This window comes from Pelophylax lessonae, assembly GCF_965119305.1.
Source record: "Pelophylax lessonae genome assembly, chromosome: 8".
Taxonomy (NCBI): domain Eukaryota; kingdom Metazoa; phylum Chordata; class Amphibia; order Anura; family Ranidae; genus Pelophylax; species Pelophylax lessonae.
The window spans coordinates 25499034-25516744 of NC_138775.1; the positions used below are offsets into that span (position 1 = coordinate 25499034).

Sequence of the window (17711 nt, forward strand, 5' to 3'; positions counted from 1 at the left end):
GTAAGGATTCAATCGGACAACACCACGGCTGTGGCATGTCAATCACCAAGGGGGCATCAAAAATGCCCTAGCAGCCAGAGAAGTGGCCGGCATTCTAAGGTGGGCAGAATGCTTTGTTCCAGCCCCCTCTGCTGTGCTCATTCCAGGGGCGGAAAATTGGCAGGACTACTTCAGTCGGCAGGCGCTTGATCCGGGCGAATGGTCTCTTTGCCCGGAGGTGTTTCAACAACTGTGTCTCCGGTGGAGGACTCCGGATGTGGACCTGTTGGCTTCTCATTCCAACTGGAAGGTTCAGAGGTTTGCTGCAAGGTCTCGGGATCTTCTGGCCGACACCTTGGACAATCTGGTGGCCCCTTGGGGTCAGTATCAGCTAATGTATACCTTTCCGCCACTACAACTTCTGCCGAGACTTCTAAGCAGAATCGAGGTAGAAGGGATTCCAGCCATTCTTGTGGCCCCAGACTAGCCTAGCCGGTCTTGGTACACGGGCCTAGTAAGGCTGGTAGCTGATGCCCCTTGGAGACTTCCTCGCAGGGAAGATCTTTTGTATCCGGGACAGATCTTCTTCAATTCTGTGTTATGGTCGCTGGCTTTACCGGCCTGGCTTATAAAAGCCAGGTACAGTGGGACAGAGGGTTGTCGGATTCGGTAATTCCTATACTGTTAAAAGCTAGAAAATCTACTTCTAGGAACATTTATTGAGTTTGGAGGATTTATTGAGATTGGAGGTTGTACATTACTTGTCTCGGGTGTTCCCCCCCCCACCCCCCGTTCCTTTTCGGTGTCCCATCTGCTGGAGTTTCTGCAAAGAGGTGTCGATCAGCGTTTGTCCCTGGGCACCATCAAGGGCCAATTCTGCTTTGACAATCTTCTTCTAATGCTTGTTGGCCACCAATTGCTTGGTTCACACTTTCGTTTAGGGGGTACGCCACCTGGCTCCTCCTGTAAGGTCTTCAGTGCCTCCAGCGAGACCTCAATCTGGTACTGTTGGTTCTTTAAAAACCGCCTTTTGAAAATATTCATGAACTCACTTTGTCACAGAAGATGGCCTTCTTGGTGGCTATTACTTCTGCACGCAGGGTGTCGAAGTTGGCTGCGTTGTCCTATCAGTCATCTTACCTGGAGGTTCACCGAGACAAAGTGGTGCTGTGTCTCTGCCAGTCGTTCCTTCCTAAGATCGTCTCAGGTTTCCACTTAAATGAAGACCTTGTGTTGCCTTCCCTGTGTCCTTAGCCTAAGCATCTAAAAGAGATTACCTTACCTTCCTTGGATGTGGTTCAGGCAATCGGGGTTTACTTGGCGGCGACTAAGTAGATTTGTAAATCGGATTCTTTTTCTCTTTTTTTTTTTTTTTTTTCCTTTTTCTTGTAAGGAGCAGGTTGCATTTACTGCGACCATTTCCAGATGGATAAGGCAGACAGTGGTGCAATCTGGTGAAATGGGTCACGGTCTCTAGAGGTGGCTTCGCTCTCTGGCACTTTGACAGGGAAAATCCTTCTCCTGTATTGGACAGTTGTCTCCAGGGATGACAGCCTGTTCAGGGTGGGGAGGCGTCCTCAGCACAGACGTGCTCAGGGGGTCCAGACTGAACATTGGTGTACTGGAACTCCGAGTGATCAGACTGTCTGGCTCATTGGACAAACGTCTTCAGGGGTGTCTGGTACGAATTCATTCGGACAATGCCATGGCTGTGGTCTGTCAATCACCAAGGGGGCACAAGAAGTGTCCTGGTGGCTTGGTAAGTAGCAGGCATTCTAAGGTGGACTGAGTGATTCGTTCCAGCCCTCTCAAACTTCTGCCACGACTCCTTTGCAGAATTCAGGCAGAAGGGATTCCGGTCATTCTAGTGGCTCGACTGGCCTCGCCGGTCTTGGTTTGCCAATCTGGTTATGGCTGGTCGCCGATGCTCCTTGGGGACTCCCTCTCAGGGAGGATCTGTTGTCCCAAGGACCAATCTTCCATCCTGCTTTACAGTCGCTGGCTTTAATGGCTTGGCTGTTAAATGCCAGGTGCTGAAGGGTGGAGGTTTGTTTGAATCGGTGAGTGCTACACTGTTAAAAGCTAGGACATCTGCCTCTAGGAACATCTACCATTGTACGTGGAAGACGTACATTGTGTGGGGTGAGTCTCTTGGGGTTTATTCTCGCTCCTTCTTGGTGAAGCGGATCTTGACCTTCCTTCAACAAGGGGTTGAACAAAAATTGGCCTTGAGTACCATCAAGGGCCAGGTATCGGGTTTTGGTGGTCTTTTTCCAACGACCTTTGGCCACACACTTCCTGGTTCCTTCAATGCGAGCTTCGTTGCCACCCTGGAATCTTAATGTGGTGCTTTCAGCTCTATTGAAGCTTCTCTTTGAAAATATATTCAGGAGGCTTCCTTGCTTATGCTGCCCCAGAAGGTGGCCTTTGGTGGCTATCACCCATGCATGCAGGGTGTCAGAAACTGACGGCGTTATCCTGTCCACCCTATGGTGCTTTACAACTTCACAAGGATAAGGTGCCTCTGTCCGTCATTCCTTCCTAAGGTGGTCTGACTGTCATTTGAATGAAGACATTGTGTTGCCTTCTCTGTGTCCCAGCCTAAACCCCTGAAGGAAATTGCGTTGCATGTCTTGGATGTGGTCCGGGCAATTAGGGTATACCTGACAGCGACAGTCTTTTTAAGAAGTCAGACTTTCTTTTCAGCTCACGGACGGACCTCACAAAGGGTTGTCAGCTGCTTCTGTGACCATTTCCAGATGGATCGGACGGTGGTTCAGGCCTATTGCATTAGGTGTCAGGTTCCTCCTTTCCCTGTTTAGGTGCACTCTACTAGGGCGCTTAGTGTCTCCTGGGCTTTCCATCTTCAAGCATCAATGACACAGGTTTGCAAGGCGGCCACCTGGTCGTCGGTTCACACTTTTACAAAGATTTCGTAAAGTGGTTGTCTTGGCATCTGCGGATGGTTCTTTTGGCCGCAAGGTTTTGCTGGCTGCTGTTTAGAGGACCTGGTCCTCTTTGGGGGTGTATTTTTTTCAGGTGAGCTCCAGTTTATGGTTGAGCTCTGTTACCTGGTTGGCTATGGTTAGCCTTGGGAATTTATTTCTGATGTTTTTCCACCCCTTATGTTTAACATGCTTTGGGACGTCTCACTGGTTAACCAGTTGCCGACTGCGCACAGTATATTTACTGCGGCAGTCAGCCCCGGCCAGGCAGAGTGACGTAGGTCTACGTCGCTCGCCTGTCACCGGGTTTTGAGCCAATAGCGGGCGAGCGCGCGCCCGCTGAGGCTCGTTCATGGAGGAGTGCGGGGGTGTGACCGGCGGACCCGATGTCCGCCGGTCACACTACGATCGTCGGTAGAGCGGGAGAAAGGCGGGCGGCTTATGTAAACAAGCCGCCTGTCATTCTCCCCTGTAAAAATGGAGATCAGACGGTTCTACTATGTAGAACCGTTGATGTCTGTCTTTACACTAGTAGCCATGTCCCACTACAATTAGAAACACTCCCCTAGGACACACTTAACCCCTCCCTGTCCAATAAAGTTAACCCCTTCCCTGCCAGTGTCATTTTTACAGTAACAGTGCATATGTATAGCACTGATTACTGCAGTAATCTCACTGGTACCCCAAAAAGTGTCAAAAATGTCCGTCAAGGGTCCGATCTGTCTGCTGCAATGCCGCAGTACCGCAAAAAAAATCGCAGATCGCTGCCATTACTCGTTAAAAAAAAAAAAAAACACCAAAAATGACAAAAATCTTTCCCTTTGTTAGTAAACGCGATAACTTTTGCACAAACCAATCAAAATACAGTTTTTGAGTTTTTTTTGTTTTTTTTTTTTTTTTTTTGGGTAGCATAAAACAAATTGGCCGAAAATGTTAAAAAATTTTGATTTTTACATTTTTTGGGGGGGAATTTTATATAAAAAAATGTGAAAAATATTGTTATTTTTGCAAAATTTACGCTCTTTTTTTGTTTATAACGCATGATCAAAAAATCGCACAGGTGATCAAATACCAAAAGAAAGCTCTGTTTGTGGGGAAAAAAAGGACGTGAAATTTGTTTAGGTACAGCGTCGCACGACCGCGCAATTGTCCGTTAAAGTCACGCAGTAAACGCAAAAAAACCCCTGGTCAGGAAGGGGGTAAAATCTTCCGGGGCTTAAGTGGTTAAGAATCCGGAGCTGTCTGTCAAAGAACAAAAGAGAAAATGGGATTTTTGACTTACCGTAAAATCCATTTCTCTGATCATTGACGGTACAGCACCCACCCCTCTCTGAAGTTGTAGTTCTTCTGACACCGCTTGTATCAAAACTTTAGTGCCTATAGCTGAGAGTGGGTGTATACCACCTGGGACTGCCCAAAGGCGTAGTCAAGCTTTTTCTTACCTAGTGTCCTACTCCTGTAGGGGGCAGTCAAATCCAATGGTTAGGAAGAATAAGCTGTGCCCATCAATGAACATCAGAGAAATTGATTTTACGCTATGTCAAAATCTCATTTACCAAAAAATTTTAAAACTGAAACTAAACTTTTTTTTTTTTTTTTTCCTCTTCCCAAATTTTTTTTTTTTTTTTTTTTTTTGCAAAGCCTAAAAATCCCAGTGGTAATTAAACATCACAAAAAGAAAATCTGTCTCAGAAAAAATGATAAAAATGTTGTTTAAGTACAGTGTTGCATAACCGCGCAATAGTCATTCAAATCGCCACAGCGCTGAAAGCTGAAAATTGGTCAGGGCAGAAAGGGGGTAAAAGTGCCTAGTACTTAAAGTTCTTTGGGGGGTCACTGTACACTGTTATTGCTCAAACCAGAGTTTGCAAGAAGACGTTATAGGAACTGGGTCTGAAAGAAATACTATGCAATAAATTCCACTTGTACAACATTCCTTTGTGAATGCTTACCAGTTCTCACATTAAAGGGGCTTCCCTCCTTTGACTTTGAAATGGAAAACGCCACCACTTGCTGAGCATTGACAGAAGGGTTGCGCAAGTCAGCTGTTTTCAGTGTTCCAGAATGTGGCTCTGAAAGGGCCAGAGTGCTAAATTCTGCTTTGCCTTTCCAGCGTAATTGGCTTTGGCATCCTTATCAAAACCGTGGGCTAGCCATAGACATGAATGGATTTCTCTTGTTCATCACTCAATACCCAAACCAAATCTGACAGGATGCCGTCAGCATTTTTTAGATGAATTTACACCTGGCTCAGTAAATTTTTTATTTTATTCATCTTTTTTTGAGCCAGGTGTTTCTTGCAGGACCGAAAACTACTCAAATTTTAGTCGAATCAGCAGAATTTGGGACAAAATTTTAGTCATGTAAGGCCAGCTTTATAGATTTTAGGTGTCTGATTAGACAAATATTTTTGTCAGGGACCTGTAACTGGCTTAAGGCGATGTCTTTGCAAAGGCCTGAAGGACTTTCATTTTTTAGAGCCGGTTCACATAGGAGAGACCCGACTTGCCGGGGCGACCTGTGAAGTCGCGGTGCACAGCGCGCACCGCGACCTCGGAGCGGCATGCACAGACTTCATATCATTGAAGTCAATGCAGGTCGCCCCAAAGTAGTACAGGACCCTTTTTCTAAGTCGGAGCGACACATTATAACGGGTCCTGTGGTAATCTATGGCAGGCGACTTGTCAGGCGACCAGGTCGTCTGACAAGTCGCCCCAGTGTGAACCGGCTCTTAGTATACAGTTTCAATGGCATCATTGTTTGTTTTTGTTTTTTTGTTTAAAAAAAAAAAACTGCTATACTCACCTGCTGTGTAGTGGTTTTTGCACAGAGCAGCCCATATCCTCCTTTTCTAGGGTCTCTCGCCGGCGCTCTTGGCTTCTCCCTCCCTGCTGAGTGCCTTCAGATCAGACAGATTGCAATAGTGGGCACCCAAGCAGACTCGTTTACATTCACACGCAGAGCTGCGGCTCGGTCAGGAGCTTGCTGAAGACGAAAAATTCCCTGAGGGCTCTCGTGCACATCACTGGATCTAGATTGGACTCGGGTAAGTTGTGGTGGGGGGGCTGCACATAGTTTTTTTTTACCTTCATGCATAGGATGCATGAAGGTAAAAAACCTAGGGCCTCTACAACCACTTTAACACTACTTTAAAGTGGATTTCCTGTTAAACCACTTCCGGACTGCCCGCCGCAGTTTTACGTTGGTATTTTGATGTTAAATACCGGTATTATTGCAGCAGATCGGTGCCATGGCCCCGGTGTTTTCTTACAGGGTCGGCGGTCCTCTTTCACATAAAAGTGATCCCAGCGATGGCTTGACCGTGGGATCACTTTTATTGGGGCAGGACAGGTGCTCCCCCTCCCGCCACTTCCCGGTCGTTTTCCTGCTTACCGGAGCTGTCAGTAGCGGGGAAAATATATATAAATGTATGTATGTATGCATATATATATATATATATATATATATATATATTATATAGTGTGTGTGTGTATATATATATATATATATATATATATATATATATATATATATATATATATATATATATATATATATATATATATATATATATATATATATATATATATACAGTAAAACCTTGGTTTGAGAGTAACTCGGTATAAGAGCGCTTTGCAAGACAAGCAAAATTTTCAAATAAATTTTGACTTGGTTTACAAGCGATGTCTTGATATACATGTAGCCTCAAGTCACAGCTGAGTATAAAAGAGAAGAGAGGCGCCTCTAAGTGTAGCAATATGGTTACATTTAATGAAGGTACAACATTTAGCAACTCACATGGTTGATGATTGGAACAGGCACATCTAAGGATGCAGGCATCAGGGGTAAAGCTGTCCAGATAGGACCATCCTCCGCACTGTCATCTACGTCATCCCTTCCATGCTGCCCCTCGCTTTCAGATCGCTTTACTGCAGGGTGGTCTTCCTGGTCAGGATTACAGACTGGCAGCCGGTGGTGCAGAAGATGGTCTATGTGGACAGCTTTACCCCGGATGCCTGCATACTTAGATGTGCCTCTTTATTCATCAACCATGTGAGTTGCTAAATGTTGTACCTTCATTATATGGAACCATATTGCTACACTTAGAGGCGCCTCTCTTTTTTTTGATACCCTGTAGCTCCTGTTGGATTTTGCTTCCAATCCCCTTGTGGAAGCGGCTATTTGTGGATGGACATTTTATGGTAACACAACCTATCGCAATGCTATAATCTTTTTATATGGACTATAAATTGAAGGACTTATGAATAAATGGTTGTGGAACGAATCATTTTTTTTTCTTATGGGGAAATTTGCTTTGATATAAGAGTGCTTTGGATTACAAGCATGCTTCTGGAACGAATTATGCTCGCAATCCAAGGTTTTACTGTATATATAATATATAATTTTTTTTTTTTTTAAGGGACAGTGTAAAAATAAAAGATTAAATAAATTTAAAAATAAAAAATGTAAGCGCCCCGTCCCTCCGAACTCGCACGCAGAAGCCAATGCATATGCAAGTCACGCCCACATATGTAAACTGTGTTCAAACCACACATGTGAGATATCGCCACAAACGTTGGAGTGAGAGCAATAATTTGAGCCCTAGACCTCCTCTTTAACGATAAACTGATAACCTGTAGAAATTTTAAAAGCGTTGCCTATGAGATTAAGTACTAATGTTTATCGGCTGACTTTAACTTCTAAACAAGAAGTGTCTGAAATAGGCCTGGTCCTTAAATGTTTAATGAGTAGAAATAATTATAGCTGGATATATACGTATGTAGATAGTGTATGTAATGGTCTGTATTTTGACAAAAGGCTGCATATTGTACATGTACAAATATATTTTTATCGTTAACATTACAAAGCATTGAACTTTGCAACTGTCCCTTGTTTTGGATGCAGTTCTATTTCATAAGACTTCTCGCATTAAAAGGTCACAATTTAAAAAAAAAAAAAAAAAAATCGTGGGCTGAAATATATGTTGACTTTAGTTCTCACCATGACTTCTGTGACTTACCTATTTATTTTTTTCCCCCTTACAGCTCCTGTCATAAACAGATATAGCAGAAGGGTATCGGGTAAGTTTTTACTATGTCATGTGATGTAATGTGGCTTGATGTCATTGTCACACACATTCTGTCTCTATGCAAAACATTTACACTGGATGTAAAGAGTGACTAGAATAACCAAATGGAAAAATTGAAAACCTACAGTGCCTTGAAAAACTATTCATACACCTTGACATTTTCCACATTTTGTCATGTTACAACCAAAAACGTAAATATATTTTATTGGGATTTTATGTGATAGACCAACACGCTTATTATTATTATTGTTATTATCATACAGGATTTATATAGCGCCAACAGTTTGCACAGCACTTTACAATGTGAATTGTGAAGGGGAAGGAAATTGATAAATGGTTCAATTTTTAATTTTTTTTTTTTTTTTTCCCAAATATCTGCGAAGTGTGGCATTTGTATTCAGCCCCCTTTACTCTGATATCCCTAAATAAAATCTAGTGGAACCAATTGCCTTCAGTCACTTAGTAAATAGAGTCCACTGGTGTGTAATTTAATCTCAGTATAAATACAGCTGTTCTGTGAAGTCCTCAGAGGTTTGTTAGAGAACCTTGGTGAACAAACAAAATAAAGGCCAAGGAATACACCAGACAGGTCAGGGATAAAGTTGTGGAGAAGTTTAAAGCAGGGTTTGGTTATTTAAAAAAAAAAAAAAAAATCCCAAGCTTTAAGCATCTCACATGGCACTGTTCAATCCATCATCCGAAAATGGAAACGGTGTGGCACAACTGCTAACCTACCAAGACATGGCCGTTCACCTAAACTGACAGGCCGGTCAAGGAGAGCATTCATCAGAGAAGCAGCCAAGAGGTCCATGGGAACTCTGGAGAAGCTGCAGAGATCCACAGCTCAGGTGGGAGAATCTGTCCACAAGATCTGGTCTTTATGGAAGAGTGGCAAGACGAAAGACATTGGTGAAAGAAAGCCATAAGAAGTCCTGGTTGCAGTTTTCAAGAAGCCATGTAGGGGACACAGCAAGCATGTGGAAGAAGGTGCTTTGGTCAGATGAGACCAAAATGTAACTTTTTGGCCTAAAAGCAAAACGCTATGTGTGGTGGAAAACTAACACTGCACATCACCCTGAACACACCATCCCCACCGTGAAACATGGTGGTGGCAGCATCATGTTGTGGGGATGCTTTTCTTTAGCTGGGACAGGGAAGCTGGTCAGAGTTGAGGTGATGAATAATGGCAAAATACAGGGCAATCTTAGAAGAAAACCTGTTAATTTGCAAAAGACTTAAAACTGAGGCAGAGGTTCACCTTCCAGCAGGACAACTACGCTAAACATACAGCCATAGATGCAATGGAATGGTTTCATTCAAAGCATATTCATGTGTTTAGAATGGCCAGTCAAAGTCCAGACCTAAATCCAAATGAGAATCTGTGGCACGATTTGAAAATTGCTGTTCAGACGTTCTCAATTCTATCTTGACAGAGCTTGAGCTTTTTTGCAAAGAATGGGCAAAAATGTCCCCCTCTAGATGTGCAAAGCTGGTAGAGACATCCCCAAATAGACTTGCAGCTGTAGTTGCAGCGAAAAGTGGTTCTACAAAGTATTGAGTCGGGGGTGAATACAAATGCACGCCACACTTTTCACATATTTATTTGTAAAACAAAATTTGAAAACGATAAATTTTCTGCCACTTTCTGTTGGTCTACCATATAAAATCCCAATAAAATACATTTGTTTTTTGGCTGTAACTTGACAAAATGTGGAATATTTCAAGGGATGTGAATACCATTTCAAGGCACTGTGTGCATGTATGTGTGCATATACTTGTAGGGTGAGTCCCTTTCCATGGAAACAGGAGACCGTGTCAATGGTGGGCTCTCGCACATCCACGGTGACTAAGTATCAATAGAGGATACAATTTCCAGATGCAATTTTTTCTTACTTCCAAATAAAATTCTATTCAAGTTACCTACATTGTATCAGGGACTGTACAGTTTCAAGCATCCCCGTTCTTCATCAAGCTGTCAGTGTGTGTGTATATGTATGTATATATAATTATAATTTTTTATTTTTTTCCTATTTAAGTGAACAGAACTCTTGGATAGATTGTTTTACTATCCTGAAGTTTAGCTGTATTGATAACCAAAGGTGGAATCCTCTGCTGCATGCTTAGCATGTGTACATTGCTTGTATTTTATAATCCTGTATCTCCCTGACACTTGTCTTGTGACAGGATTAGTGTTAAGTTTAGCCTTGTGCATATGTTGCCTTTAGCTGATTGTGCTTTTAGTGCCTTAGGATATCTGTTGCTTTCCTGAGAGGCTCTGGGTGTGATTTATGAAAACAGGAGCTAACAAAAGCTGTTTCTTTTTAGCTGCCAATTGAATGTTGGCCTTTTGTGTTTTTTTTTTTTTTTTTTTCTCCTCAGCATTATGAATGCTATTGATTTACAAGTAGTAACTGCCTTTATTTTCTGATTCAATATGATTTAAAATGTGCATTGGGGCATGTTAAAGCAGACTTTTTCAAACCCCCCCCCCCACACACACTTTTTCTCCGTAATTTAGATTTTTTTTTTCTCTCTTCACTTTAGTTTCTCTTTTGTTCATTGACGACACAGCTCTTCATTTGCCCCCTACAGGAGTAGGACACTAGGCAGAGAAAATGCTTGAACACGCCTATGGGGCCGTCCCTGGGAAGTATACTCCCACTTCCTGCTATAGGTATTCAGTTTTTTTTTTCTGCCTAGTCAGGACCTAGTTCCTTGCTGGGATCTCTGGTCCTGGCAATTTTTTCTTTTTATATGAAAATCTTTCCTCTTTTTGTTTTGTTCAAGTGCTGGACTGGGTGATGAACTGGATACTATAGATCCTTAGGGTCCCCCCCCTAGGCCAGCGAGTGCATGCAACTCCGCGCTAGGTCAGCCACGATATAACCCCACTGGACGCCCCCCCCTCTAAAATTTCGGTCAATGTGGGTTTCGTGTCCTGGCAGCTGGGCGCATTCAAAAATTTATGCCGAGTCGGGCGCCGCCGTTGGTGGGCGGCCTTAGTGTGTGTAGTTTAAGCCAACTTTCTTCTTTTGGGCACCTGCTGGGCTAAGGGTCCGTGCAATTGCAGCTCGGCCTCCACAAAAATTTAGGCCGCACCTTGCTAGACCATGTGGTCAGCTTGACACCTCACTTTGAAGGGGTAGTGCTGTGGGGGCGCTTCATTTTTTTGACAGCCTTGCCACCATTATTTTGTGGGACACCTGCCCTGTTTTAGTGAGGGTACACTGCTTGCGCTTCTGCATCACGGCATGTGGCCCACCTTTGAAGGGGGGCTAATGTTCTATTATGTCCTCTGTGACCGCCTGCAGTGCGGAACACGTGGTGTGGCGTGACTGCATGGCGTTTGGGACCGGAGTCTGATAAGGAGAAACGCGCTGGGGGGGGGGGGGGGAGTAGCCTCGCCGTCACGCCACACCACGTGTTCCGCACTGCAGGCGGTCACATTCGATACACTTGGAACCATTGTTTATGCCCAGTTCCTTCCATTTGCCATGTAAGTGTGTTTCTTTTTTAATGTTTTTTTTTTTAAAAAGATAATGCACTATTGGCACTTTATATCTTTTGTTATGGGGGAGCTACATTAGAGTACAGTATCGCCAGCCACAAGTTGGATATGGTGGAGTGGAGAAACATTCAGCTCACGCATTGAAGTCGCCATTGGATACCTTCTATCTGGTGCATCCCTATAAACAGTGGTTTATGCCTACCCTCTACATACACATTCTGTAGCTGCTGATTTTTAATATTAGGACACTTACCTGTCCGGGAGTCCAGCGATTTTTGGGTGCTGCCGCCGCCATTGCCGGCAGGAAGAGGGGGCCAAACTTCCGTGGGACGGCCCTGCGGCGCCGTTTCCCAGAAGTGGGGAAGGGTACCTGTCAAAAACAGCAAATGAGCGGAAGTTACACTTTTGGGTGAAACTCTGCTTTTAAAGATCAAACAGTAGCCGCTTCCTTAGCTGTAAAGTATAGGAGGGCTTAATTCCGCCTTTAAGGCTGTCAGCAGATCGGCCTCTACAATCTTGACAGTGCCTAAAAATGGAGAGCAACCGAGCATGTGCAGAGTAGGGTGAGACAGTGTATTACTGGTTTTTAAACAATATAAACACTTATTTTTAATGTTTTACATAGATATACCTGCATAAGGGGCCAGCCGGAAGTGATCCAGCAGGACTTCATTTTCTGACTAAAGTTCCTCTTCAAGCTCGGGTTCATACTGATGTTGTGCAGGACACCGCGTGTAATTTGCACTGGAATTTCAGCACATTTCTGTGCAAAATTACATATGGTGTCTGTGATGTGCGATTTGAGCCATGTATTTGTAGCACTCAAATCGTACTGCATTGGCACCCTTTTTTTTTTTTTTGTCCAGACCAGAATTGGATCGCATGGGTGTTCACACCGATGTGATCTGATTCTGCATTTTACAAACACTACAATTTGTTTGCATGAATGGGTTTGCGATTTTGATGCGGTGAGGAATTCGCTGTGAATTTGTACTGCATCTAGTGTGAAGGGTAAAATGGATAAAGTGTGAATAGGCTTACGTTTTTTACATATAAGCTACAATCTGGGTAAGAACCATTTCACCTCACAAAGCCGGGTACATACGGGCCGAATGTCACAGATTTGCCGGTTCAAAGAAAAAAAGAAAAAAAAGCCAACATTTGGGCTGTGTATGTCGGTTGATCTGACAGAAGCCAAAGGAGCATGCTGGAAAATCAGCAACCGACCGACTCCTGATCAGCGCTCTCAGCCAAGGGCAGAGAGCGCTGATCGGAGTGTTCTGGTGAAGAGGCTGTCCCCCTGTCAGAACACAACAGCTCAGTGGGGGATATCACTGTACTAATGTTGATGGTTAGTGTAGCGGCTCTGACCGGATCGGTCAGTTTTATTATTTTTTGTGCAACATGCTGGGTTGCACAGAAACTGTGTGTGCCAGGCTTTAAGCTGGACTTGGTTGTAAGGAGTGAGCTGATGGCCTTGTATAACCTTACAACAGGAACATAGTAACATGATCAGTGGCTTTTAGCAGGTTATCTGATAATTGGGCATTATCTTTTACAGGTCAGAGCAATTATTTCTATTAGATCAACAATTAGTGGTTGAGGCCATAGCAGGTAACATTGTGTCCTAATGCTTTTGAAGTCTTTGTATTTTCATGCTAGTGGTTGTGTTTGAGCTGTGGGGTATAATGGAATCTCATGTATTTGAGTGCTGCAGGTGAAGGATGGTCTGTAAGCCGTTGTACTAAGGGCTGTTATGCTTACTGCTTGTTTTGGTGCCATCGGTAAAATTTTGTATTTCTTTTGTTAATTAAAGGACACAGCTCCTGATCTTCATAACCATTGGGTTATACTGCCCCCTGCAGGAGTAGGACGCTAGGCAGAAGAAGAATCTGGCCACACCAATGCGCAGTCCCAGGGGTTATTCTCCCTCTCCCTGCTATAGGTACACATTTTTTTTTTTTTTCTTCTGCCTAGTCAGCAGTAAGGACCTAGTTCCTTGCTGAGATCTCTGCTCCTGGCAAATTTACACTTCCTGGATCTTTTCACTTCCTGCTTGCCGCACATGGAGTGCAGATTATCCTGGTGACTGCAGGTCCCGGAGTCTGCTGGGTGGTGAGTCTGGTGGGGTTCTCTCTCTCTGCTGAGGATCGCTTAGTTCTTGTGCCTGGCGACCAGGTGCTTGTGCTGGCGCGGTGGGGATTGTCCCTTTGCAGTGTGTTACACTTTTTGTTGGGTCCCCCTGGTGACTCGTGGAGTCTTTGGAGCACATCTCCCCACCTGATCCCCTCTCTGAGGCTGCGGGGCCCTCCGTGTCCCAACCATCCATCGATGCACTGACGGCGGTCCTGGAGTCCTTTGTGTCCCCAGTAAAGGTGGTTTTCAGGCGACGGGCTAGCAAAAAGTGCCCCCACCCCGCCTTCCTCTGCCTCATCTGGTCCTGAGTCTGATTCAGCCGCTGCGGACGTGGGTCTGCGACCACGCACCTGGAATCCTCAGATAGTGAGGATGATTCCTACAGAGGATGATTCCTACACATCTGTAACTGCACACGAAAAGGTGCTGGTGGAAGCATTGATTGTATCTGAGCGTGAGACTTTGAAGATGGAGGATGCACCCTTTTGCCACTCGCAAACCTTCCAAAGCGGCAAAGGGGTTTCCTTTCCCTGCCTATTTTGACAAAATTGTCGCTAAAGAGTGGGGACTACCAAAGCGTCCTCTTGGGGTCCATAAGCGATTTTCTAGGGGTTACCCCTATGAGGAGTCCCTTATTAAGAAGTGGACAGTTCCACTGGTGGGTGGACCCTCAGGTTTCCAGATTGAACAAGGCAACCAAGATTCTGGTTGAAGAATCCCCGGCCTTTAAAGATCTGGCTGACAGGAAGGCGGAGGCTGTGGACCGCAATATGTACACTCTGGCTGGTTCAGCACTGAGGCTGGTATTTACCATTGCCCTGGTGTCGCAAACTCTGACCAAGTGGGCTAAGCTTTACACCATGACTTGGAGGGAAAACAGCTCCCCCCTGCCTTTGCTGAGCTAGCGGACCAGCTGGTCCAGGGGCTGCAGTTTATCTGTGATGCCTCTTTGGATGCGGCTCCCTTAGTGGCTCAGCTTTTTTTTGGCAGTGGTCCTTCGGCGTGTCTTTTGGCTTAAATTCTGGTCTGCGGATAAGGGCTTGACTGATTCCCCCTTTCAAAGGGGATCGCCTGTTTGGGGTTACCCTGGATGACATAGTTAAAGGTCTCACAGGGGGAAAGAGTACTTTTTCTTCAGCAAGCTACTAATAGCAAGGAACCTCGTCCTAGACGTGGACCCTCCTCGGCTCATACGTGTTTTAATACCTCAGGCTCGGTTCACATATATGCAATGTGGGTACCCTGCGAATCCGCTGCGGGTTCCCCCATTGCATTCAAATCGCAGGCAGTTTACTATGCCATATGCAAATTGCTGGGTGCTGTAAATGCAAAGGTAACGTTACCCACAAATCAGTTCACATATCGCAGTGCGAACTGACAGTTCGGACATTAATTGGATCACATTGGTGCAAACCACCATGTGATCCGATTCTGCTGCGGACCCAAAAAAGGGTCCTGTGCGTGTTCTGTCCAAATCGGATGCAAATTCAGCCATACAATCTGTGCCTCCTGGGCCTTCCGTCATCAGATGTCAGTGCTGCAGGTTTGCAATCTGGTCTTTGGTGCACACTTTCACAAAGTTCTATGAAGTGGATGTGTTTGCATCTGCGGATGCTTCTTTTGGAGCAAAGGTTTTGCAGGCTACTGTTTAGAGGACCTGATCCTCTTTGAGGGTGTAATGTTGTATTTTTTTCCGGTGGGCTTCAGTTTTGGTTAAGCTCCTGTTGCCTGGTTTGCTACTGTTTAACCTTGGGAATTTTTTCCGGTTCCCACCCCTCATGTTTAACACTGCTTCAGGATGTCCCAATAGTTATGAAGATCAGGAGTCATGTACATCAGTGAACGAAAGAAAATGGGATTTATGACTTACCGTAAAATTCATTTCTCTGATGTTCATTGACGGACACAGCACCCACCCCTCTATGGAGTTGCAATTTTTCTGACACTGCTTGTAACAAAACGGAGTACCTATAGCAGAGAGAGGGAGTATACCCCATAGGCATAGCCAGAGTCTTTTTCTGCTTAGTGTCCTACTCCTGTAGGGGGCAGTATAACCCAATGGTCATGAAGATCAGGAGCTGTGTCCATCAATTAACATTTTACGGTAAGTCAAAAATCCCATTTTTCCATCACTTTTTATCTTCGTGATAACATTCACCAGGACACATAAGATTTACTAAAACTGGTGCAGCTGTACATAGAAACCAACCAGCTTCCAGGTTTTATGGTCAAAGCTTAACTGAATATGCTGAAGCAAAGCTGCACCAGATTCTGTATGTACAAGATTTAGTAAATATCCGCCATTGGGGGAATTTGTCACAGGAGGGAACAGCAATAAAACCTGACAAACGTTCTAACAACGTTTTGCCATTGGATACAGTTTGGATTGAAGAACTACCGGTAATTGCCAGCTGAAAGCTTGTGGACAGGATTGCAGTGGGGGAGGGTCTGCTTTCTAAGCTGTTAGATTGGAGGTGGATTTGCAGTGTTTATCTGGCCTTGTCTGGAGACCTTTCTCAAACTGGAAGAGATGTTAAAGGCTAAAGCCGGTCATAGATGGATTGAAATAGGGCTGCAACTAACGATTATTTTCATAATCGATTAGTTGGCCGATTGTTTCGAATAATCAATAGGATAGGTAAATATCAGGAGACTCAGAGATCAAATTGTTTATTTAAAGAAAAGAAAAAATGAAGACTTTTTTTTTTTTTTTGCTGATTTTCAGACAGAAGTGTAATATATTATGTGTGATGCATACCCTTGTCATAGGCAGGTGGCTTGATAAAAGCTACCTGCTATCACTTATGCTGGCCATACAGAAACAATGTCTTGCTTCAAAATAAGATGTTCATTTTAAGAACGGTCGTTCAATTTTCTATTCTTTAGTGTTTGATGCATGGTGTGACTTAAGAGCTGGTTGGCTGACCGGGCTTCCAGACGGCCTTAACAGATCTCCCCTTTCTGGGTGAGCGATTGTTTGGAGACTCCTTGGATGAGTTGATAAAAGGCCTCACAAGGGGTAAGAGTACTCTTCTTCCCCAATTCTCCAAAGGCATTTTCGTTTCTCAGGGACACTAGAGAAAGATACCATTCAGGGCCTCTGGAGGGAGCAAAAAGGCTTTTTCGGGTAAGCCTTAGACCAGTCAGTCTGGTTTGGGGGACAAAATCCTCTTCTGCATGAAGTGGTGCCCTCACCCGTTTTCTGTGGTGTGGGTACATCTGCATTTCTTTCTGGAACCCTGGATGTCCTTGATCCGGGACAAATGGGTTCACGAACCGATTCGTTCTGGGTACAAGTTTGAATTTCGGTCTCGGCCCTGCAGACCTATTCTTTCCCTCACATCTTCGTCTGTCTCCAGATTGCTTGAAGGATCTCAGATAGGCAGTGCAGGACCTCCTTGCACAAGAAGTGATTGTGTTGGATCCCTCGCAGGACCGATTTTCAAGGTTTTTATTCAAACCTGTTCACGGTGCCCAGGAAAGAGGGCAAGGTGCATCCTATTTTGGACCTAAAGTTTTTGAACCGCTTGTGCGGGTGCAGTAGTTTTGGAGGGAATCCGTTCTGTCGGTAGTAGCGTCTTTAGAGCAGGGGGATTTTTTAGCCTCCATTGACATCAAAGATGTGTAGCTGCACATCCCTATATATACTGGGGACACCAGAGGTATCTCCCTTTTGCGGTGCGGAGGAGCACTTTCAGTTTGCCGCGGTACCCTATGGTCTCGCTCCCAGAGTCTTTACCAAGGTTTTGGCCCCGGTTTTGGCGTTGCTGCGCAAAAGAGGGATTGCGATCCTAGGATATCTGGACGATCTCCTGTTGAGAGCAAACTCTCACCATCCTTGTTGGGCGATCGGTCAATCATGGTTCAGACCCTTCAAGAGTTCGGTCTGTCCTGGGACCAACTCTGAAATCCTTTGTGGCGAGGATCTTTCTTCCCGGGGACAAACTTCAGAAGTTGCAGGGAGAGATCGATTGCTGCTGGAAAGCTATCTCTCCTCTACGGACATGCATGAGAGCCCTGAGTCAGATGGTATCGACCTTTTAAGGCAGTCCCA

The 17711-nt window shown here is 44.7% G+C and overlaps 1 protein-coding gene across 1 annotated transcript in view; it reads left to right on the forward strand.

Moving 5' to 3' along the window:
* PRKAR2A (protein kinase cAMP-dependent type II regulatory subunit alpha) overlaps window positions 1-17711 on the forward strand; it is a 136277-nt gene that overhangs the window by 46700 nt on the left and 71866 nt on the right. Inside the window, exon 2 of the mRNA XM_082265192.1 lies at window positions 7970-8005. Within this exon, the coding sequence (XP_082121318.1) occupies window positions 7970-8005 (36 nt within the window). The remainder of the gene's footprint in view (window positions 1-7969; window positions 8006-17711) is intronic.